Source organism: Meriones unguiculatus, chromosome 11 (assembly GCF_030254825.1).
Source record: "Meriones unguiculatus strain TT.TT164.6M chromosome 11, Bangor_MerUng_6.1, whole genome shotgun sequence".
Lineage (NCBI taxonomy): Eukaryota > Metazoa > Chordata > Mammalia > Rodentia > Muridae > Meriones > Meriones unguiculatus.
The window spans coordinates 110,965,064-110,989,670 of NC_083359.1; the positions used below are offsets into that span (position 1 = coordinate 110,965,064).

Here is a 24,607-nt window from a genome sequence, read left to right on the forward strand (position 1 = left end):
TGAGGAGAGGCCACGGCCACAGCTGCGGAATGAAGACAGGGCCCATGCTACAAGGCACCCTTCCTTTTCTGAAGGATGCTATTTTATTTGTATTTATGTGTACATGAGAGTGCCAGCACGGCCATATGTGCACCATGAGTGTGCTTGGCGCCCGTGAGGACCCTAGAACTGGAGGTCAGAACTGCCAGCCACCGTGAGGGTGCTGGGAACCACATTGGGTCCTCCACAGGAGCAGCGAGTATCTTCAGCCACTGAACCACCTCTCCAAAACACAAAGATTGAAGGCTGAGCTGGCTAGCTAGATCATAGCCTCTGCAATCCGTACCTAAACACAGACATATAAACCCCTGGCTGGGCGACAGGCCTGCTCCCTGGCGTTGGGGTGTTTGGCTGCCCAAACCTTGTCAAAGTGTCTGCTGTACCTGTCGGAACAGTGCTCTGCCTGCAGCAGGTGGCCGTGTTGCCCCTGGTACTGATAAAGCGCTGAACAGCACACAATGGCCAGGGAGGCCAGCAAGACAAGCCCACAGCAGGACTAAGTCCATGGAGGCCAGCTCAGAGGCAGACACAGCACCACAAACACACGGGCAGAGCCCTGAGGAACGGTGCCGTGGCCCCATATAAATACAGGGACCCTGAAGCCCTCATCGCTGAAAGCAGCACCAGCCGTGGCTGCCATCTCCATGCAAAACCATGTTCTACTTGAAATCTGTAAGCCTTAAGCCTGAGAAATTGAAAAATATATTGTCCTAGAGAATTCTAATTTTACACGGGAATCTCATGGTGAGTCCACAGTCACAGCACAAGGACATTGAGGGGCATCTTAAAAGCCAGGAGAGAACAGATATTCTTCTCTACAATCAAGAAACAAGCACAGAAACATCACAACACACACGTGCACATGTCCGCACACATGCATACACACACATGCATGCATATACATCATTCACACTGTACACCAGCACACGCATGCACACACATTAATAAATATGCACAAACACATGTGAGCACGCACATACACACACACACCACGTCAGCATACTTCGTTAATTTCCAAGGAGAGAACAATTATTAGGCTAATAAAATATTATCTGATTTCTAGAAATTTTCATCCACAGACTTTTCATCTAAAGAGCTTCTACTGCCACCTCCTGGCCTGCTGCAGTATGTCTCCCCAGAACCACTGACAGAACCCTCCCTCCTTCCCCCTTCCCTTTTCTCTCTCTCCCTCTCTCTATTCTTTTTTCCTTGTCTCTCCCTCTCTCTATTCCTCCTCTTTCCTTCCCTCTCCCTCTCTATTCCCCCTCTCCTTGTCTCTCCCTTTCTCTATTCTTCCTCTTCCTTCCCTCTCCTTCTCTATTCCTCCTCTCCTTCCTTGTCTCTTCCTCTCTATATTCCTCCTCTTTCCTTCTCTCTCTCCATATTCCTCCTCTCCTTCCTGTCTCTCCCTCTCTCTCTATTCCTCCTCTCCTTCCTGTCTCTCCCTCTCTCTCTATTCCTCCTCTCCTTCCTGTCTCTCCCTCTCTCTTTATTTCTCCTTTCCTTCCTGTCTCTCCCTCTCTCCATTCCTCCTCTCCTTCCTGTCTCTTCCTCTCTCCATTCCTCCTTTCCTTCCTGTCTCTCCCTCTCTCTCCATTCCTCCTCTCCTTCCTGTCTCTCCCTCTCTCTCTATTCCTCCTCTCCTTCCTGTCTCTCCCTCTTTCTCCATTCCTCCTTTCCTTCCTGTCTCTTCCTCTCTCCATTCCTCCTCTCCTTCCTGTCTCTCCCTCTCTCTCTATTCCCCCTCTCCTTCCTGTCTCTTCCTCTCTTCATTCCTCCTCTCCTTCCTGTCTCTCCCTCTCTCTCCATATTCCTCCTCTCCTTCCTGTCTCTCCCTCTCTCTCCATTCCTCCTCTCCTTCCTGTCTCTCCCTCTCTCTCCATTCCTCCTCTCCTTCCTGTCTCTTCCTCTCTCCATTCCTCCTTTCCTTCCTGTCTCTCCCTCTCTCTCTATTCCTCCTCTCCTTCCTGTCTCTTCCTCTCTCTCCATTCCTCCTCTCCTTCCTGTCTCTTCCTCTCTCCATTCCTCCTTTCCTTCCTGTCTCTCCCTCTCTATTCCTCCTCTCCTTCCTGTCTCTTCCTCTCTCCATTCCTCCTCTCCTTCCTGTCTCTCCCTCTCTCTCCATTCCTCCTCTCCTTCCTGTCTCTTCCTCTCTCCATTCCCCCTCTCCTTCCTGTCTCTTCCTCTCTCCATTCCTCCTCTCCTTCCTGTCTCTTCCTCTCTCCATTCCCCCTCTCCTTCCTGTCTCTCCCTCTCTCTCTATTCCTCCTCTCCTTCCTGTCTCTTTCTCTCCTGTCTCTCCCTAGAAGCACTGGGACAAACATCAAGTCCCTCCCAGGGTCAGCTGTGCTACTTGAACGGGTCTGTCCGTCAAGGGATTGGCACAGAGACACTGCCCTCTGGCCAGGACCATTGGACCCTGGGGCGGGTACACACGAGCCTGGCACTGCTGTGGACTGTGTCTGACATAGCGCCAGTCTCCGTCAGGGCAGTGCAAGCTAACAGACTAGATGCGCAGCTGTGACAGTTTCCACCACAGAGTGACGATGTTTGTAACGCCTTCTCAGTGACGTCTCTCAGCACCAGTGAGGCCCTCTGCATAAGTACCTGGTTCTCGTTCACATTTTATTTTATTTTACTTTTCTGTGTATGGTAGCTGGCTGTGTGTGTGTGCACCCCATCTTTGGTGCCTGTGGAAGCCAGAAGAGAGCACTGACATCCTGGAACTAGTCACAGATGGTTGTGAGCCACTGTGTGGGTGCTGGGAATCAAACCCGTGTCTCATTAACTTATAGGTGAACACACGGAAATTCTGACATCAGTGGCTTTTTCAGGCTAAAAGGCCTTGCAAACACAGGTTCTGACTAAAAGTCACATGCTCCCAAACATGCTTGAGAGCAAATGGTGTGTGTGTGGATGTGTGCACGCACATACAGGAGCACAAGCTAACACATGCATACCTGGAAGATATCAGGCGCATTCACCTGAGCGGCCTCTCTTGCTGAACCTTGAGCTCACCTTTTGTTAGAGTAGCTGGCCAGCAAGTCCCAGCAATTCTCCGCTCTCTGAAAATCCTTCCCCCATGGAGCCAGGGTTAAGAGGCTGTCACCACATCAGGCCTTCTATGAGTGCTGGAGATCCGAACTCGGGGCCTCCTGCTTGCACGCTCAGCCACTGAGCCACGCCCACACCTGATGCCTGCTTGTAACAGCTAAGGCATGTGCCTGACAAACTGCACTATTCACACTTGACAAACAGGTGTAGACTCAACCAACTCACTAGCATTGGAGGTGCCGTGTGGCAAATGAGCCCAGGGAGTTGCTCATTTGGGGTGCGTGTGTTGTGGGGGCAGAGAAGCTGGGAAACGTTGGGTGGTGACAAGCCCCGTGCTGAGAACCTGAAGTGGGAGGGAGCTTCTGACGGAAGTGGGAATGACAAGAAGGCAACACCAAAAACAATGAAGGAAGGGGCGTTCCATCCCGAGGGAGTAGCCCAGGAGAGTGCCTGGGCCGAGGCCACACTCAGTGAGGTCACTCCACTCTAGAACAGGCTTTTAACCCAGTCACGGGAGTCTTTAATTCCAGATTTTTCCCACAGACACACATCTGAAAGACTCTAAACGTAATTTATCTGTAGGAAGGGAAGGGCCCATCCCATGTGAGCACAAGAAGGATGAGTGATGGGTTCATAACATGCAAACCAAAGCTAACAGACTTTCTTTGGGCTCTCAAGAGTCCCTGGGTGACTGGTGGGATGGTTCAGGTCAGAAGAATGTGGGGGAGATGGCCAGAGTGCCCGACAAGCACCCCCAGCCACACCCTGAGGCTTCAGCAGTCAGAGAGAAAGGTGCCCTCCAGCTGCAAAAGCTATAAGCAGAGCGAAGTGAGGTTTGAGACAGGAGCACGGGGGGGGGGGGTGTGTGTGTGAAAACACTAAGCTTTCCAGGCAGAAAACCTTTGCATCTGAAGTTGGGGCTAAGGCCCACAGCCTTGCAGCCGAGAGAATTCGAAACAGTGCAACCGCTCTGGAAGTCAGTATGGAGAATCCTCAAGAGCCAAAAGTAAGTCTATCACATGACCAGCCATAGCACTCCTTGGCATACAGGAGGCCTCCCAGGAGCTGGGACACACAGTTCCAGCCCTACCCCCACCCGACAGCTCCCAGGCCCAAGAGACACCCAGGCCCTATGCTCGGGTCTCCCTGAACATGACTCCTGAGTTCCACTCGGCTCCAACATCCGGACCCCACACTTCTGCTGTGCTAAGGACACCTCTGAGGTACCAGAGCTAGGGTCCCCCAGTGTAGACCGGCTACACAACAGGAACAGAGGGGTCCCGGTTCCAAGATGGCAGCATCCAGCAGCATCTGAGTACCAGGAGAGCTGTGTCTGCCAGGTGAGCAAGCCGCCATGACTGACTACAAAACTTCTGTTCATACCCTTCCCCATCCTTTCCCCCCACCCCCACAGGCTGCCAGGCTCGCAGGGCACCACCCTGGGACCTCCCGGATCCTCCTGGCATCCTGCGGACTGCTCGGGATTTCAGAGACGTGCAGATCCAGCTTTGCTAGCTTCACAGCTTTGCTAGCGGTCTCGAGACCGCAGGACCTCGCCCCACCGCACAGGTTAGAAGCCCTGACTCCGCCCGTAGGGGACACAACCAGCAGAGCAGAGCTGAAGGCTGCAGAAGCAGATTCAGCCCCCAGCCTGCAACTTAGGCTCCTCCCACATGCCCGAGAAATCCCGCAGGCTCCAGAAATAACCAGCCAAGGCCAGGGACAACCAGATGGCTGAAGAACACGATCAACAAAACCAGGGCAATATGGCTGCAAGCTCTGGATATCCTAATCCAGGGCAGTGACCTTAAAACTCTGCTTATGAAGACGGTAGAGGCCTTTAAAGAGGAAATAAGTGCCTCAAAGAAATACAGGAAAACACAATCAAACAGGTAAAGGAAATGAATAAAACGGTTCAAACTGGGCAGATGTCAAGCAGACCCAAAGAGACCACAGATGTCAGCCCAGACTACTATACACAGCAAAGCTTTCAATCACCACAGATGGAGAAAACAAGATATTTCACGACAAATTCAAACCTTAACAGTATCTCTGCACAAACCCAGCCCTACAGGAGATGCCAGAAGGAAAACTTCAGCCCAATGAGGTCAACTATACCCAAGAAGACTCAGAACATAAATAACTTCACAACAGCAAGATCAACATAAGAATGGATAACGAAAATGTGGCACTCATACACAATGGAGCACTATTCGTCTATAAATAAAGATAAAATCATGCAGAAAGAACCTCACGGAACCCAGCAACTCAAGACTTCATGCAGGGGTGGTCCCAGCTGGGGGCATCGCCTGTCTCTATGTAAGCAGTGAAGTGTTATGTCAGGTGCTTTTTGCCACACGCCTTTGATCCCTGTACCCAGGAGGCAGAAGCAGGTGGGAGGTTGTGAGTTCAAGGGCAGCCTGGCCTACATAAGCAAGTTCCAAGTCAGCCAAGCTTACACAGAGAGACCATTCCAAAAGAAGTGGAGGAAGTTGCTGGAGGAAGTGCGGAGCCGGGGGGAGGGGGGAGGAAGGGCAGGCTTTGGGAGGTCATAGCCTCACCCCTGCCTGCTCACTCTGTGCTTTGCGCTCACAGGTCAGGGCATCTGTTCTCAGTTTTCCGTTCCTTCTTCCTCCTGTCTGCGAGCTACCTTGGGCTTTTCACAAACAGAAAAGTAACCAGCAAAGTGCAGCAGCGAGGAGGCAGCTCAGATACCGCCAGGCCAAGTTTCATCCCAAAAACGTGACACCGCTCCGATCTCACCGAGGCCCGGGTGCCGAGAGAGAGGAGAGAAGCGTGAGCGCAATGCCAGGTCACCTCTGCAAAGCTAACGGGGAAATCCGTGATGCCGGGCGTCTGGAGGTCCAGTCTGTAAGGCAGGTAAGGAAGGGCTCATGGGTGGAACTCTAGGCGTCTGCCCCTCCCCGTGTAGGTGTGACCAGCATTGTGGTAACTTTCCTTTGCTACTAGCCCCATTTCCACTGTTTTCCACTCTTCATGCTTAGGCCGCTGTGAGACCTCAATGCTCATGCTCAGCTCTCCACAGAGACCAACCCTAGGCCCTATTCTGTTTATCTCGCTGCCATTAAAACCTCAGAGCATTAGTGACCTCCAGCTGCAAGGACAGCCTGCCACCAGGAACAAACGCCCTGGCTTCCCCAGCACACAGCGAGTTGAGTGTGAGTTAGTGAAACACTTCTTAAGAATCCTCTAAACCGAAGACAATGCTGTCCGGGTCTGTAAAAAGGTCATTTGAGGCTTTAAATCTATGGGAAGGAAAGGCTGCCATTGAAACAGCTCAGCATTTTTGGGGTCCTGGGAGGTTTCTGGCCCAGACACATCCTGACTAAGCACATGTGACAGCAAGGACAGCAAGACTGAAAAACCTATAACCACACAACAGATGAAGAGGCTTGCACACTTGCCCTCAGCAGCTTAATCTGCCTGGAGTACCTCTCTCTCTCATACACTCATACACACACACACTCACACACACACACACACTCACACCTGAAAGTCAGACCACAGACAGAGCCCAGCCAAGCAGGTGTCGCCAAAGGAACGGAGCCAGAGACCAGGTCACAGCACACACAGCCTCTGCTGCTGAGGGCAGAGGAATGAAGGACAATGCTTTCCACCAGAGTTATAACTGAGCCTGTGTCCTTCTGGGAAAACAGGACCTCCCTCCTCCCTTGCTGCCAGGATGGAGGAAGACACAAACAAGCAAAGGAGGCCAACGGGGAAATGTGCGTGCATCTGCACACTGCATGCTCACACATACACCGCCTACTCTATCTACAGGGCACGCGCACACCCATGCACACACACACAGAGACACCATCTGCTCTACAGCATGCATCATGAGGCTCACCCACAAGATGCAGTGTTTCACGGAAGCCCCAAAGCAGCTCTGCAGGGGCAAGCCTCCTGTTTGAGATGAAGGTGTTCAGACATGGGTGAGCACCAGCAAAGGCTGCCCACCCAGGGCTGGGGCTCCCAAGCCTATGCCTACCCAGCTCTGACTCTCCAGGAAGAAGGCAGAATGAGCCTGACTGGGTTCTCGCAGCAGCAGCCTCCCAGGCAGGCCAGAGCTGGTCAGCCACGCCGCTCTCCCCACTGTGTTCCATGCCGTGCGGCCTCACTCAGGCTGTCCCAGCCCCAGGAGGGGGTCAGCCCCGGGGCTCAGCTCACCCGGCGCGGCGCAGCGCGGTGCGGCCCTCCCCCACCCGGCACCCCAGCGGCTCCCACGTCCCCGAGGTTACCTAGGGCCCAGCAGGAGAGCCTCTCCAGGAGTGGGGTGCTGCCGAAGAGGGCGTGCATGTACATGAGGCGGACCAGCAGTTCGGCCAGCCACCACCAGCAGAGCAGGCGGCCCAGGGCCTTGGCCAGCCCGCAGAGGCCGCGCTGTGGAGAGCTGAGGTCTGGCTGCTGCATCTGAGGAAGGCAAGCAGAGGAGGCAGCATTAGATGGCGCCGGGCCCACGCTGTGCAGCAGCGTCTCTCTGTGATGGTTCTGGTAAGGTTTCACACATTATCATTACCCGTCGACTGATGGGGGTCGGGGGAGGGGGTTCATTTGCCTTGGGGTCATGCAACTTTCCCAGGTAAGAAAATTACAGAAACTGCCCCAGAAGAGAGCAGGTATGCCAACACGGTGCCCTAGAGCCAAGAGCAAAGTCAAATTCTTCATCCTTCCTCCCAGGCCCGACCCGAGACAGCCCAGGCTGGGCCAGGACTTCATGGGCTCTGCCTTGTGAAACAGCCTGTCTGGGCGCTGGTCAGCCTGTTTCCCTCCACCCACCACCCCACTCATGCCTGAGCTGTCAGTCAGGCAACAACAGAAACGGGAGCCGACACCGGGGATGGAGCCCAGGCAACCCAGATCAAGCATTCTTTAGTCAGAGGCAGGGGGATCCCTGGGAGTTCAAGATTCAAGGCCAGCCTGGTCTACAAATGAGTCCAGTGTCGGCCACACAGCTATGACCCTGAGAAGCTTCTCAACACCTCGGGGTCTTGGTTTCCCCAAATAAAGTGAAGTCGTGGTGGTGATGTGAGCACGAAGCCGGGCACTCCCAGTTACACGCCAGCACCGCACTGGCAGCTGCGCCTCCTTCGCCCTCTTTTCTCTGGGAGCCGCAGAGCACTGGCCACAGGGTGGGGCCGGATGTGAGCTGGGGGCTTCTGTCGTGTCCAGAGAGCCTGGGCAGCCCTATCTAACCCCCCCCCCCGGGATCCACGCGCTCCGGAGCTTGCAGTTTTGAACACCGTCTCAACGTTATGCCCGCTGAGCAAACCTGCTCTGGAACTGCTCAGAAGCCACGGAATGTTGCAGCGTTCGGACCTGAGTGGGCCGCGCCGTCAGAGAGCCCGTCCTCCCACGACTGCCTGGCTGTGGGAACCTCGCCTCGCGGCCCACTCATCTGTGTGACTTCACGGTGGAGACCACGTCCGCCTGGGGCTACCTTAGCTTGCCGTCCCTGGCTGTGCTGAAGACCATGGTCAGGACAGCGTAACTTCCATCTCGCAGGTCGGCGTAGCGGGAAGTCAGAACAGGAGCCGAGGCTGTAAGGGGTGCCGCTCACTGGCTGGCTCCTCGTGGCTTGCCCAGATCGTGTTCCTAAACCACCAGAACCACTCGCCCAGGGCTGGCACTGCCCACAGCGTGCTGGGCCCTCCCACATCCGTCGTTACTCAAGAAAGCAAGCGCGTGGCTACAGATAGCTGAGGCCCCCTCTTCCCAAACGATCCCCACTTGTGTCAAAATGACAAAAAAACTGACCACTGACCACCATGGGGTCCCCTCCCTGCAGGGTCCCCTCTCTGTGCAGGTCAGGGAGGCAGTAAGCATCCACACCAAGGCAATCAAGAAAACAGGAGGAGGCACCAAATTCCCTCTGCTGAAGCCGGCCCAGCATGGTGCCCACAGAGGTATACAGTGGTATACGGGAGCAAGCTGTCAGATCAATTTGCTAACAGCCTCAAGAGCCGTTGGCGCACTGGAGTCTCACACGCAGCTGACTCTGCCCGGCTCTGGCCGCGCTGTGCACACAGCCTGCTGCCCCGCCCCCAAGCCTAGACCTTGCAGTGTACAGCCTGGTGAGCAGACCACGCATGGGCAAGGGCAGCAGATTCGCCCTCCCAGCCTGCCTCTCAGCAAAGAGCGGCTTGAAAGGAGCCCAGGCGGCCCCACGCCACAGGAAGCTCAAAATGAACAAACACCTGTGGTGACGTGAAAGCATGGGGTTCACACCACAGCTGACTGGCTTCTCTGTACCATGCCTACTTCCCGGGAGCCTAACTAACACATCCTGTCTGAGGACTGTGTCTGTCACCACATTCAGGAAGGACAGAGCATCTCCTACAGCTCTCCTGACACAGCGCCTCCATGCTTGAAGCCACAGAAATGCAGACTCCTTAACTCACAGGTGCACACAGGAGAAGGGTCACCACCTCCTGTCAATCACTCTTATCTACAAAAGAAAGGGGGAGGGGTGCTCCGGGCTGGGGAGATGGCTCAATGAGTACAAGTTTTGTTAAATAAACAGGAGGACCCAAGCATGGTTCCCAGAACCCCCTTAGAGTCAGCCATGGTGACACAAACTTGTAACCCCAGAACTGAGGAGGCAGAGACAGGAGCATCAGAGCCTGGCAGTCAGCCTAGACTGCTGGCGGGAAAACTGGCCTACATAAAAATCGACGCTCCTGCGCACGCGCACGCACACACGAGCAGTCGTTGCCTTTCCGGAAGGTTGGTAAACCTCACAGTCCACTCACATCTCCCTTCAGCGGAGTCTCTTTTATTAGAGACTCGCAGCAGGAGGGACCGGCTGCCGCACAGAGCTCCTTCCATTTGAGGCATTTCCAGCCGAGGGGACTGTCAGCCCTAAGATGGCTGGAAACTGCCACTGCGGGATTTCAAGTCAGACGCCACTGAAAGACACACATGAGCTCGTCTGCCAAGTGTACTCTAAAACGCATTACGATTTAAAATCTCATTTCATGCAAATTGCACAAAAGGGAATGTCACCTTCCTCCTTCAGACACTGAAGACGACAGTTGTCAACTGAGGAAGGTGGCTGTCCTCTGCACAGGACTCGCACACCTGAAAGCAGCAGAGGCCTCTCCTGGGCTCAGGACTTGTGTCTGCAGGCGCAGGGTCACACACACGTACGCCATGTTCCCGAGGGGTCAGAGAGTCTTCTCTGGATTCCCCAAATCCTTTGCCCACTCCCCGTGACACGCTTCTTACTCGGACCGAGCATTGGTGGCCCAGCTCAGCTACCCACAGCCAGGCCAGGGGCAAACACCAAACTGGCAGCTGCCGTTGCCGCCGCAGAGCGGCACCGGGTCTGGACAGCTGGGCCTTCATCTGGAGCTCTTGACCTTCCCCGTGCCGAGACCCTTTCCCAAGATCCGAGCATGTGCTGACCCAACCAGGGCATTACTTCACTGCTGCTTCGTAACGTAATGTTGCTGCTGTTATGGACTGTGACCTAAACATCTGGCATGCAGGGTGCCTGCTGGGTGACCCCTGGCAGAGGTCACAGGAGTGGGGCCTGACCCCTGGCAGAGGCCACTCTCCCCTCCACAGGAGTGGGGGCTGACCCCTGGCAGAGGCCACTCTCCCCTCCACAGGAGTGGGGGCTGACCCCTGGCAGAGGCCCACTCTCCCCTCCACAGGAGTGGGGGCTGACCCCTGGCAGAGGCCACTCTCCCCTCCACAGGAGTGGGGGCTGACCCCTGGCAGAGGCCCACTCTCCCCTCCACAGGAGTGGGGGCTGACCCCTGGCAGAGGCCCACTCTCCCCTCCACAGGAGTGGGGGCTGACCCCTGGCAGAGGCCACTCTCCCCTCCACAGGACTGCTCTAGCACCTACACCCACCATCCTCCTCAGCTTCCAAGGACAACGTTGTGTCTTTCATTCTTTTTTCAAGGCAACATCTCAAACTTACTATGTAGCCAAGGTTGGCCTTGAATCATGAATTGTGTGTGTGTGTGCGTGTGGACATGCATACTGAAGAAAGGCACAGACCAATGTCCAATGTCTTCCTCTATCACTCTTGACCTTATTTTTTTTTCTTCAGGTCAGAGCCTCTCACTGCACCTGGAGCCGCCACCTGGACCACACTGACCCAGAAAGTACCTGCCGGCCCCCAGCACTGGGGTCCCATGGGTGCACTGGCCCAGGCAGCTTTGATATGTGCGGGGGACTCAAGCCCAGGCCCCATGTTTACACAGTGAGCAATCACCTACTCAACTATCTCCCCAGCCCTTGATCTGGAATCTCTGATCACCATGTCTCTGCCTCCCACGTGCCAGGATCCCAGGCCTGAGCCACAGTGCCTGGCGCAAAGGTTGGCAGGGACCAGACAGTCACTGCAGGCAGGAATGGGCCTGGTGGAGAGTGGCTAGCGGGGGCAGGGCAGGAGATGGGTGCTGGCCTCCCAGAGGTGCTGCTGAGAGTCAGGGCTGAGAGTCGGGAATCACCTGAGTCACACTGACTGTAGTGAAAAAATGAGTGACGACGATAAAAAGCTGAAATCGGCTCTACAGCCTCTCATTCACAGAATCCTCAAACCCTGAGAGAGTCCAGAGAGTACCTGGGAACAAGGACAAGGTGAGGAGGGCAGGGAGGACGGAGTACAGACAGGATGGAGGAGGGCAGGGAGGAGGACAGAGTACAGACAGGATGGAGGAGGGCAGGGAGGAGGATGGAGTACAGACAGAAGGGAGGACGACGGAGAACAGACGGGATGGAGGAGGGCAGGGAAGAGGATGGAGAATAGACAGGATGGAGGAGGGCAGGGAGGATGGAGTACAGACAGGATGGAGGAGGACGGAGAACAGACAGAAGGGAGGAGGGCAGGGGGGGAAGATGGAGTACAGACAGAAGGGAGGAGGACAGAGAACAGACGGGATGGAGGAGGGCAGGGAGGATGGAGAAGAACATAAGTACAGCTCAACACAATGTCTCCCTCAGTGTCCAAACATGGCCACTGCTCAGACCCCTGTGCCCAGGCTGGACACGGGCCTCTGTCCCAGCCTGCACTCCCCGGAGCTTGCCACTTGTTCTAATCAGAACAGCGTAGTGTGCGTGCTGCTGGCGAGAATCCTGGAACCACAGGCCCACACAACAAGCCTGGCTCATGTTAGTGACCCACAGGAGTAAACGAGGCACAGGGAAGGCTGCTCATCAGAACAAAACGAAACAAACAGGGATTTGAACCCGGAGCAGGGCCCTTGCTCACGGCATCCACCCCGAGTGCCCCATTTATCCACTGTCTCTCTCCCACAGGTGGGAGCACAGCCCTTGGTAAGGGACTTCGTGGGCACCGGTCCATCGCCTCCCAGCCAAGTGGCTTCCTCGCTCTGTGAACGAAACTTTCACACGGAGGACACCTCGTCCACCCTCCCCTCACTTGTGTACATAAATGCATGTGCCAGAAACTGGAGAAACAGACACATTCTGCAGAGCTGCTCTTCTCCCCGTTGGGTACTGGGAGTTTCTGGTTCACCCTGCTCGGCCCTGCTGGGCTTGGTTCCGTGTGGGCAGCTGCTGCCCCCTGGTGGCGAAGCCTCCTTGCCTCACTCCTGAGTTCTTCCATTATTGTTGATCCTGCAGCCAACCCCCATCCCCTCACCACAGAGGAAGTGAGCACTCACAGGCACCTAGGCAAATGCAGACGTCACACGGCCTTTTATTCTCTGTGGTATAACAAGTGTGATGTGAGTGTGCGGTCTTGTGAGTTCAGGAACATTCAGGGCACAGCACACAGGTGGAAGCCAAGAGACAGGGTCTCTTGTCTGCTTTTGTCCAGCTAAGCCATGAGCTCCCAGGGACTCTGGTGACACAGGCGCGTGCCCACTCCACGTCTGGCTTTATGTGGCTCTGGGGACCAGAAGCTAGGTCTCATGCTTGCAAAGCAAGAGCTCTACCCAGTGAGCAACACTCCCAGACCCTGCCCGGCTTTTTACTTGGTATTTCTTTTGTCCTGTGGCTTACTGGGCATTTATTTTTCTGAGATGACTTTAATAAGTACAGGCAGGCCATAGAGGAGAAAGGTTTTGATTTGCCTTTCCAGAGTCCGTACTTGCAGCACCTGGGGCAGGCGACAGAGAAAGAAGACCTGGGCAGACCCTGACCCTAGAGGGCGAGCCCACTCACCCTGCACAGACCGGTGCTCAAGGGAACAGCCGTCCGAGGCTAAAGGTTTGGGTGAGTCCTGAGGCAGCTCCTGTGGCTGGAAAATGGGAGAGGAGAAGCAAAGCATGGCTGTGCGCCCCAGCAACGCCATCTCCCACCGGGCAAAGCTCCCCGCACTTATGACGCAGTTGGAGAAAGAGCTTGTCTCCTCCGAATGGCTTTAGTCTGCAACTCCAAGAGTTACTATCCATCCCAGGGGAGGGTGGGGCCAAGGGTCAGTTCAGAAGTCACTGGCTGGAAAACTGGGAAGGAGCCAAGCTCACAATGTTAAGGAAATTGCAAGAGGCAAGATGTGGAAGGTCTGAGGCTGCCGATCTGTGCTAGCCCTGCCTCTACCCCAGTCCTCCGACAAACTCAGGACAGTGGTTCTCAGCCGCCCCAGGCACGATGAGGAAATTCTTAAGATGAAAGCAGCAGCTTCTAAGAACCTTCCTTTTTCTTCCCCAGACGTCTTTCACATCATCCCAGAGACAGCAACACCTCTGACCTGTGCTCTAAACCATGCTTCCAGACACACGCATGTATTTCTGTGCTCTACATGTGTGCATGCATGTGTGTGTTGAATGTGTGCATGCATATTGTAAGCTATATGTAAGTACAGGTTATGTGTTATGTGTGCTGTATGTGTGCGCACAGATATGCTATACAAATGTCCAAGCATGTAAAGTGCATATGTATACACGTTATACATGTTATATGTGAGGAGCATGCACTGTAAGTATAGACAGGTCAATCCATATGTTGTATGTACATCTGTGTGCGCATGGAGGTGTCCTGTGTGCATGTGTGTTACATGCATGTATGTTTATGTGTGCCTGCACATATTCTCACTGTGGAGGCAATGACCCTGGGAACCATTTCAGGCACTAACACGTGAGCTAAGTTCTCTTCAGTATGTCTCGGTAGACTAGCGTCGGGGAGGAAGGAGGAGTGTGAGCACAAGGACGAAGGTGGCTTGCTGTGACACACACAAGAATGTTGTGCACAGCAGTGTGAGAGCACCATCACCTGTGCTCGGCTCAGTTTGGCCTCCAGAACCATCTCGAGCCATGTCAGGGCTACTTCACACCCAGCCTGTGAACAAGAGGGCAGCCATCTGCCGGCAACAGGCACGGCACGTCTCCTACTTTCCAATCGAGATGCCAGAATCCTCCCCTCTTCCCCGCCTTCCCTGCAGTGGGTACCAGCCCCCCAAACTCGCCAGACAGTGATGAACTAGGAGGCCACTGTCCCCTGAGACTCGGGGTCCTCTGGCCCACCCAGGAGGGAAGCCCCACCTTCAGCTAGTCTCCATGCGTACCTAAAGGCTCAGACAACACTGACCGTGCAGATCCTAGCACACCTCAGTGGAGGAGCACACTTCACAGAGGAGCACAGCGAACACCCCAAGTTGTAGGCTACAGTGGGGCTTCTTGCCGACGAGGTAACGCAGCCTTCTCAGCACCGAGTTATAAAATCAATTATTGATCAGGTCTGAAGGTGCCCCAGGCCCTGTCAAACGCTCGGTCGTGGCTTCACACTTTATGTAAATGAAATAATCCTTCCCATTATTATATAAATTTGCTTTAGTCTTTAATAAATGGTGAAACTATGTGTACAGCAAATAATTGTTTTTTGTTAATGTCTTCCATGATTTGCTAGTAGCAAAAGCTTGATTTGTACTCCTATTTTTATATATGCATGCCCAGGGTTTGAGTAAAAATCCCTCTGACAAGATGGGCCTACAGGGATGTCTTTAGGCCGTTTCAGAAGTTGTTGGAAATTCTGTCCCAATCACAATCAAAACTAACTTAATGATTTCTTAGGAAACTCTAGTCATCCACTCAAACAGCAACTTTTCAGATCAAGCATTCGGGCCTGCGAGGTGGCTCAGTGGGTAGAGGGGCTTGCCGACAGGCTTCCCAGGTAGGGTTCAATGCCCGGATTCCAGGCAGTGAGAGGAGATGGCCGATTTCCTACAGCTGTCCTCCAACTGCCACACACATGCAGCAACATGTGTGAGCCGCACAGATGCACACACATAAATAAAAATGTAAAGTAAAACATCCTAACATAATCCAACCCAAAGACACTAACTTGGTACTCACATGCTGAGAAATGAGGCAGGAAGACAGCAAAGTCTTTGTTTTCCATAATTAAACCATTCTGTTTCTTAAAGACCCGCAACTCGTAATACAGGATAGCCTGGAATCTGAGCAGGGTGTTCGGGGCCGTACGGCTTGGAAAATGTCACATTCGAAAATGGCCCTAAACACGCTTCTGCCATTTTCTACTCCATGTTCGTGAACGCAGGACCAGCAATCACTGCCCGAAACGCCAGTTCACTACCCGTTAGACTTTGACTTATTTTTGGTTGTACATGCAGGGACCTTTTGCTGTTCTCAAACTTTTATGAACCCCACATTTAGTATGCAACCCCATTCAGGGTCACAACCCACATCAGAGACCTACACCGGTCCCCAGGGGACTCTACCTGCTTGAAGAACTCTGGGAAGTTGAGGATGGGTCCATTGTGGAAGACGGGGTAATAGAAGACATAGGCCAGCAGCCACGGGAAGGAGTGGGGGGCGCGCTGGGCGGGCGGAGGCTGCTGTGGGGTGCGCTGGGTGGGCGGAGGCTGCTGTGGGGCGCGCTGGGCGGGCGGAGGCTGCTGTGGGGCGCGCTGGGCGGGCAGAGGCTGCCGGCACAGCTCCAGGCTGAAGCTGGTGTAGTACAGGCAGCGGACGGTCAGGGTGAACTGCAGCAGGTAATACTCGTTTTCCGTCTCATACCACTTCCTCTGCAAAAGCAGCAAGGGAACAGCCCGTGAGTGAGCGCAAGGTGGCACTAGCCCGCCACGGGGGCATCCAGACCAGATGGTTTCCCCTGGGGCACAACAAAGGAGTGTCAAGCAGATCCCCCTGGCAACAGAGGCACGCAGGCAGTGTGGGTGCAGCCGGGAGGCAGAGCTCATGCCTTGTCTGTCTGGGACCCTAGGTCCAACCCTTGGCACCGAAGCAACACTTCATATATGAGATTCAAAACCAGGACAGAGTTTTTCTTTGGTCCATAAGGGACTTGGCAGGTGTATGAGAACTAGCCTAACCACTCAACAACCACACAAGGCTGCCACCTGCCCGATGTTCACCTCCATCGAACACACACAGCTAAACAATTGTCTGTTAGGATGCCCTTCCCTGGCATACACCAAGGCTTAGTCTGTGACATTAAGACAAAAAACACAGTTCTCACTTTCTATACAAAGTGCTTCTGTGATTGGCTTCTGTGTACGAGCAGATAATCTATAAGCCTGACCTATCAACTAAGGATAAAAGCGCCTGTCTAACCATTGTGGACATTGGTGCCATTGTGGACATTGTGTGTCATAAGAAAGGTAAATGAAAAAGGTCCCTAAGGAGGGCAGGCCCTGCCCCTCACTTGGGCAGCACAGCAGAGCTGACCCTGATGATAGGGATGCAGATGAGCCCCCCCACCCCAGGCTGTGAGTGTGGGAGAGCTGGCCCTGCCACTTGTCTGCCCTGTAGTGACATGGGCAAAAGATGCCCCTCCTGCCCATTGTCTGCCCTTTAATGACAGGCAGGAGATCCGGTCCTGAGGTCATGAGAGCAAAGCGGGAGAGCTGTCCCTGCCCCTCACCAGCTATAGCAGTTGGGAGGGTGGGCCCTGATTTGGGGGTTGGCTCAAGGGCATGAGAGTGGGAGAGCTGGTGGGTGACCAGCTCAGATTCCTCTCAGAACCAGAGCCAGGGCCTTGAGTTGGCCTAACCCAACATCTACCCCTTCACTGAACTTCTGGAGTGCATGAAGGGGCTGGTCCTGCAGCTCCTACAGATCTCATGACACAGACATGAGACATCCGAGGGAGACACAGGACATCCGAGAGGAGTCCCTGTGCCATTTCGGTATCGATAGAGTAGCGGAAGCCAGAGGCCTTGTACCAGGCTAAGCCATGGCGATGAACATCTACGAGCAAAGAAGTGTGGACAAGCGGGGTGGACACTGTGGGGGGGTGGACACTGTCGGGAGTGGACACTGTCGGGAGTGGACACTGTGGGGCACACAGCGACACACTACAGCTTCCACAGCAAGATCTTTTCCTCTGTCGTTGGGAGGAGGTTGCAATGGAGGGCAGGTGTGAGGGAAGGGGGCGGTGAGTGGGACTGGGATGCAGATGTGAAATTCACAAAGAACCAATAAATGGTTTAAAAAAAAAGGAGGGAGGGAGGGAGGGAAGGAAAAAACGGTCCCCTAAGGAACAGAGCAGTCAACAGGTATATTTAAGCATATAGGGAGGAGTAACTGCTCCTAGCCCTCTAGTCCCACAACGTCTGTCATCCTCCATTAACATCCGAATGAGGAGAAAAGGTGACCTTGGACAACCCCACAGAGCTCAGACAAAGAACCAACCCAGCCGAGTTCTTCGATAACCCTGAATGGCCACTAGGCGGAGCCCCACGGAGGGACTACCACCGTTTTGTACATGGGGAGAAGCCGAGGCGCCTTGCCCTTCCCTGTGGTAGGAGGCAGGAGGAGAAGCTTACCTTAGCTTCCTCCACACTCTGCAGCCTCAGGGTGGAGAGGAGGAGGAGGGAACACAGCCAGGACAGGAGCATTGACCGGAACTGGGCCACGCAGAAGGCGACGGTGGTGTGGAGAAAGACCGCGGCCACGCCTGGAACCCCCAGCACACACCAGCAGGCCCCCATTCCATAGACCATGAGGATCCAGGGTCTGTGCTGTAGAAGGACAAGCGTGAGCTCACGGCTGTGGCTAGGAAAGTACCTGCAGGGCAGGGCATGCCTTTGTGCCCAGTAACCGGATCTTATTCCCACTGCCCGGCCAGGTCCAGGAATCAAGTAAAAGCCTTCCTGTCCTCAGCCAGAGCCTCCTGGGCCTCCTGGGTCCCACAAGAGTGGCATGAACAGCTGACTCCTGAACAGAGGAGGGAGGCCAGCAGCTGGGAAGCCTGCACTGCCACACCTGCAGACAGCATCCGTCAGAAGCTAACATGAGTGACACGCACACCTCTGCAGGGCCTTAGAGAAAACTGGCTGCCCACACCAAAGCTCTGAGGTCGTAGACTTAAAATCAGGTAACTCATAGTTTTGGAACGTCGAGAGTAACTAGGACACAGCCCAAGACAAAAATCATAAACGTGAGGATTATGAGGGCTTTTTTTTTTTTCTAAAATTTTGTAACTCAATTTTGCAGTCCTCGTGTGTGAACTTTTCAGAATACAGTATAGTCCAGATGAAGCCAGAAGTTTGGACACCCGTAGCGTATTATTCACAATCAATTTTTGTTGTCGCCCTCTGCTCAGGGTCCTGGAGCTCGGCTTCCAACAGAGAATGGAGCTGCCATTTCTCTCGGGCTGCTAGAGCGCTTTAGGACGAGGTCCGAGTACACTAAGCCGGGTGTGGACAAGGTTTTCCGCAGACTGTTACAGCTCAGCTCTTCAGCGTGAGCTCTCGGGTGGCAGTGGAGGCTCGGGCATTCCAAAGCCTGTGGCGATACCAAAGTGTTACAGCTCTCAGCTCTCAAGCTGCTGTGCTGAGCACGGTGCGGGCCAAAGCCCATGCTTGCAGCCGAGACATAGGCCTGGTGAGATGTGGCCCAGTGGGGGATGAATCTCAACTCGATGGTCTTGAAGTGAGAAAACTCAAACCTTCTTTCATGTGAAATAAAGGACAATATAAACCCTGGGCAGAGGGAAGGATTTTGAGAATGAATGTGTTTGATTCACTGGGGTCAGGGATACTCAATGGTCCTATCACAGAAGGAAAATTCAGTACAGTCATCGTCTGGAGGGGGATCTCTGAGAACCATGGACGGTCAGAGCTGGACTAGATAGCAGGGTGGGGCGTCTCCAGGAATTCCTCGATGCTTTCCCTGTCAGGGAAGGTCTGGTCTGTGCCCTCGGGGATGTGTGATGCTCCTCAGCCCCTTACCAGACCTGAGGTCCCCCCAAAAGGGGAGACTTTAAACCCTGATGAGAAAGGGGGTCTATCTTCATAGCCTGAGCACAAATGATTGGCTGTCCAGAGATGATGGACTTCAACCTTAGCAGCAGGGCCTCACATCTGTGATGTCAGGATCTTTGACTGACCGACACATTGGTCCCAATTTAAGAGACTCTGGCTCCTGGAAACTGTTCTATTTACTGAGCAAGGAGCCTCGTTATCCCACCAATTACCTAAACTGGTGAACTAACACATCTTCGCGTCATGCCGCCTCTGTGTCCAGCTGTTAAATTCTTATCTTGAAAACTGCGATAGGTCTGGGGAGATGGCTCAGTGGATACAGCATCTGCTCTGCAGTCACAAGGTCCTGAGTTCAGATCCCAGCACCTACGTTAAGCCACCAGCGGCAGCACACACCTGAAACCCCAGCACTCCTATGGAGATGAGGGGGGGAGCAGGGAAGCCTAGAAACTCACAGGCCGGCCCTCCGGAAGCACAGCAATGACCAAGAGACCTTGCCCCAGGAAGCAGGAACCTGAGGTCCACCACTGAAGGCCATCGTCTAATGCCCACACATCCCCAGTGACACAATGGTGTGGGCACATGTATGCACCACATATACATGAACACACAAACGAGAATATTATTTTCCTTAACTGCAATGAAGGGCGAGCAAGATGGCTCAGTGAGCAAAACTGCTTGTCACCAACCATGCAAGTCTGGTGACATGAATCCAACACCCTCGTGAAGATGGAAGGAGATAGCAGACACTATACAGCTGTCCTCCAACCACACGTGCCCGCACACATCATAAACACACACTGTAGAAAGATGGCGGTGAAGACGTGAGCATGTGTCTCCGGAGGAGGGAGCATGTCTGCACCTGCCTTTCCCGTGGTCCTTAGCACCACCAAAGGGGAAGACAGAGCAATAAGGATGCCGCTGCACGCGCATGCGTGTTTTGTCTGCGCGTATGTGTGCACCATGTCATGGACTGCCTACAGGAGAGGCTGGGGTCGGTACAGACCCTTGTGCGCTGCCACAGGGTGCTGCAAACTGAACCCGGGTCCTCATAGCTGCTGAGCCATCCCTCCAGCCCCGGCTTTTATATCAAGCCGGTGTTTACTGTCTAAGGCTTTGCAGCCACCTGCATGATCTTCATCAGGTTCCATGAGCTCGCTATGGCGCCTGTTCTTCGTATACAGAAATACAGTAACAGGTCACAAGGTCACCGTGAGCATGAGGGGCTGTGTGTGAATCACACTTAGCACATGCAAAGCCAGGGCTCCTCAGCTCCACTCAGGCCCAGGCTGTCTGTCTGTGGCTCTGTGGACAGAATGCTCACCAGCCTGCATGACGCCCTGTGTTCTAGCCCCAGCACGTCACAGAGCAGATCTAATGACACATACCTGAAATCTAGTACTCACAGGGACAGGCAAAAGGGTAAGTTGTTCAAGGATATCCTGGTTATATAATGAGATTATAGCTAGCCTGGGCTACAGGAGAGACTCACTGTCTCAAAAGACAAAAAGGTTATTTCTTTTGATGATGATGTTATAAGTGTGAGTTTTGAATGAAGAGTCGAATGACTGAACTCAGATCTGGTGAAAACGATGAGCTGGGCCTCATGGCTCAGGCCTGCCCCACTCAGGAGGCCAAGGCAGGAGGATCACAAGTTTAAGGCCTGTCTGAGCAACTTAGACCGTGTCTAAAAGCAAGAGTAGAACAGGACTGAGAGTATAGCTCAGTGGCACAGGGACTGCCTGCCACACATCAAGCCTGGGTTCAGGCTCCAGTACAGCCAGAGAGATAGGTAGACAGACAGACAGACTGACAGACAGACTGGACTCAGGGCAGGCTGGAGCATAGCAGCTTGCCCACCTCACCCAGGTAACGGCACCCCTGAGCTGCTGTGTACCTCTTCCAGCTCAAGAGAACATCTGAAATGTGAGAGCAAGGCAGACACTTTCATGTTCCAAAAAAACCAGAGGGATGTCGTCCGTTTTTATGGTTTTTTTCCACCCTGCTAACCATAGAAGGCAGCCACATAAATTTGCTTCAAACTTTCCCCAGCTCTCAGCTCTGGGCAGGGTCCAATTTTCAGAAACAAGGTGTCCAAAGACTATTTTAACGCACGGTTTTCACAAGTGGGAGGAAAGGTTCTTTCCACACACCCTGCAGCGTGGGGGCTGTGCACGCATGTCTACACACGTGTGGGTACAAGGTCACACTTTCAGTAGGTGCCATTTGACCTGCTTGGGAAAAGCCTGTGTGCTGAGCCTCATTTGGAACTCACCACAGAGAGCAGCAGCTGCAAGTCGGAGCTGAAAGAACCTTCAGAAATTCCTGACAGCGGTACAACCCAGCGCCGCTCCAAGGGCGTCTGCGGTGGACCAGACAGTGGCCACAACAGCCGCTGTGTGTGAGGACAGCGTACCCCACGCCATGTGCCAGTGGAAACTCTCCCCAGTGATCCAGACTCCGCACCACCGTCACCCTCCCCACCTTCCCTGTGCAGAGCCGCTGTGTGGGCCACTGTACCATTTAAATACAGTCACATCTAAAAGTGTTAAAATGCCACTGGAGTCCCCGCTCACCCAGATACAAGGCGGGCAGCCCTGAGCCGACACCGCGGCAGGGCGGGCCGGGCCCCACTGCCCTCAACACCCACTTCTACCACAGGCTGAACAGAGAGGGGCAGGACACCAGGGTCAAGGCCATAGGCAGAGGCCTAGGCAGGCATTCCTCTACCTCCTACATATACCTCTATGAAGCCTGTCACATGAACCAGGACAGAACTATTTTAATCTTCCAAAATTAAAATAATAATAATAATAATAATAATGCACATCATGTTTTACCCCAAAGCAGTGTTTCTAACTCGCTACACAGTCCTGGAAGTTCTCCCAAGTGCTCAGGGATCTGAGCAGACACACTCTCTCTGTGTCACGCCCAGGCTTCTTTAAAGGATGGCTTATGTGTGTCTGTACCATGAACATGCCTGGTGCCTGAAGATGCCAGAAGACAGTGTTGGGTCCCCTGGAAATGGAGCTACAGAGGGTTGTGGTCCTGAAAACTAAGTCTGGATCCACTACCAGAGCAGTGGCCCCTGAACTGTCTCTCCAGCAGCACTCAGCTTGTTAAAGCCACTGCCTTAGGGGAGGGCTTCAGTCCCTGTGATTAAAAAACACCATGACCAACACAACTTGTGGAGAAAAAAGAAGGTTGTTCAGCTCACACTTCCACATTGCTGTTCATCAGAGAAGAAGTCAGGACAGGAACTTACACAGGCAGGAACCTGGAGGCAGCAGCTGACGCAGAGGCCATGAGGGGGCTGCTCACTGGCTTGCTCAGCCTTCTTTCTTAAAGAACCTTCTTTCTTAAAGGCTCAGGTCCTCAGAACCAGGACTACCATCCCAGGGATGGCTCTGCCCACAATAGGCTGGGCCCTGTCCATCAACCAGTGATTAAGAAAATCCCCACAGCCTGCAGCCCGAGCTCATGGAGACATATTCTCAGTTGAGGCTCTGTCCTCTAAGATGACTCCAGCTTGTGTCAAGTTGACAAAACCATGTAGCACATACGTACCGCAGTATTAAAGATTAAAGGACTCTGGCTTGTATCTACTAATCTATAGAAAAGGCACAAAATCCTCTCCCTAGGCTTCCATCACCCCACAAACAGGCTACACCCCCCCAGGCTTACACACACACACACACACACACACACACACACACACACACACAGTCTGGGCTTCTGCAGTCCTGGACTGACACCCACCCACCTACCAACTCAGGGAAGTGAGGCAAAAAGAAATCTCAATAGCTAGCTATGATGTTTCTAATTTAGAACTTTAAACTTTAAGCAAATACAACTTTATACATTTTTCCTTTTGTGCATACATGTTTGTGGGTATTCATGCCTGTGTGTGCACGTGTGCTTCCAAACCAGAAGTCAGTTCTGGATGTGTCATTCCTTTGGTGCCATCTACACCCTGGTTTGCTATTTTATGTTATTATTATTGGGGGAGGGGTGTGCGCACATGCCGGCATGCTTGTGTGGAAGTCAGAGGCACCGTGTGAGAGCTGGTTCTCTCCTTCCACCATGGAGCTCCCAGGGATTAAACTTGGGTCCTCAGACTTGGAGGCGAGCGTCTCCATCCGACGAGACACTTCCCTGGAGCACAGCTCCATTTCGAGACAGGCTTCTCACGGCCTCAGCTCGCCAAGCAGGCTGAGCAGCCGGCGAGTCCCAGGCGTGCCCGTCTCCTTCACCACCCCTTCAGCACCACGGCGGTCAGCTCTTCCCTCTTGCTGTGGGTCCTGGGGATCAGGCTCAGGTCCTCAGGCAGGTACCGTTAGCATTTGACCTGCCGAGCTGTGCCCCAGGCACACCATGACCTTTTCCTAATTGGGGCTTTTGCCAAGATAGCTGTAGGTTCGTGTGCTCACAAGAAACAACACGCATGCCTTCTGTGCTGTGTTTCATTCAGTTTCCGCCAAGGACCTTTCCCAGAACCACAGAATATTATCACAACCAGGACACCGGCTCAACTTCAACCCTCCAAACCGACTCCCCAGCTTCATGCCCGTGTTCTACAAATTCTCCCACAAGGGAAGGTTCCATGTCCACGCCAGCAAATACCCAGAACAGTCCTGGCCCCTTCCCAACCCCGTCTCCCACCCATTCATCTCTTCTCCATTTCCAAACTCCTGTCATTTCAAAGAAATCACACAGATTCGCTAAACTGCTGGCCCCTGACCCTCCCCCTCGTCAGTGCCGTTTTCCGCGGTGGATAACCACGGTTTGCACACCCATGTGCCGGCCGACACACGCCTTAGATGTTCACAAGTTAGGGCTGCCGCCCATGGCCTCACATCTGCACAGGTTGCTGGTGTTGAGAGTAACTTCTCATTTCCCAGGAACGAATGCACGCCTGAGCAAACGCTAGCTGGCGACAGGCACTCACAGGTGTGCGCCGTAAGCTGCAGTGCGGCCTGCCACTGCTCACCAACAGGGGCGCACGAGGGAGCCCAGCAGTCCACACCCCACGAGCACCCATGGTGCTTCCGTGTTTCAGCAGAGCCTTTCTGGAGGGTACACATTGCTACCTCGTTGTGATTTAAGAGCTCTGCAGAGCTCTGGCAATGGTGGAAAGCCTGCACAACGTGGCACGTGGGCTGAGAGCACTCTCGGAAGCACACAGTGACCCCACTTAGTTCTCCCCATTCCAGGCTTTCGGGCTTTTATAGAAGATGAGAATTAAAACAGGGCAATTTTCACAAATCCAAGACATTACAAACAGCATGACTTTCTTAGCAGCAGCCCTGAAGCCAGAGGAGATCTCCACGG

At 53.7% G+C, this 24,607-nt stretch overlaps 1 protein-coding gene and 1 long non-coding RNA gene across 5 annotated transcripts in view; one reads left to right on the top strand and one right to left on the bottom strand.

The window, feature by feature from the left end:
* The window catches only part of Hhat (hedgehog acyltransferase), a 204,030-nt gene that overhangs the window by 146,305 nt on the left and 33,118 nt on the right, over window positions 1-24,607 (bottom strand). For 3 of the 4 annotated variants that reach the window (XM_060364948.1, XM_060364947.1, XM_060364949.1), the window contains exons 5-7: window positions 17,837-18,031; window positions 15,770-16,075; window positions 7,356-7,527 (exon numbers count right to left, since the gene is read on the bottom strand). In XM_060364948.1, the coding sequence (XP_060220931.1) occupies window positions 7,356-7,527; window positions 15,770-16,075; window positions 17,837-18,031 (673 nt within the window). The remainder of the gene's footprint in view (window positions 1-7,355; window positions 7,528-15,769; window positions 16,076-17,836; window positions 18,032-24,607) is intronic. The other variant, XM_060364950.1, reaches the window with a different exon arrangement.
* On the top strand, window positions 7,473-14,892 carry LOC132646435 (uncharacterized). The gene is made up of 3 exons (XR_009584708.1): window positions 7,473-7,608; window positions 11,177-11,709; window positions 12,388-14,892. It is a non-coding gene; the product is annotated as an uncharacterized LOC132646435 (long non-coding RNA).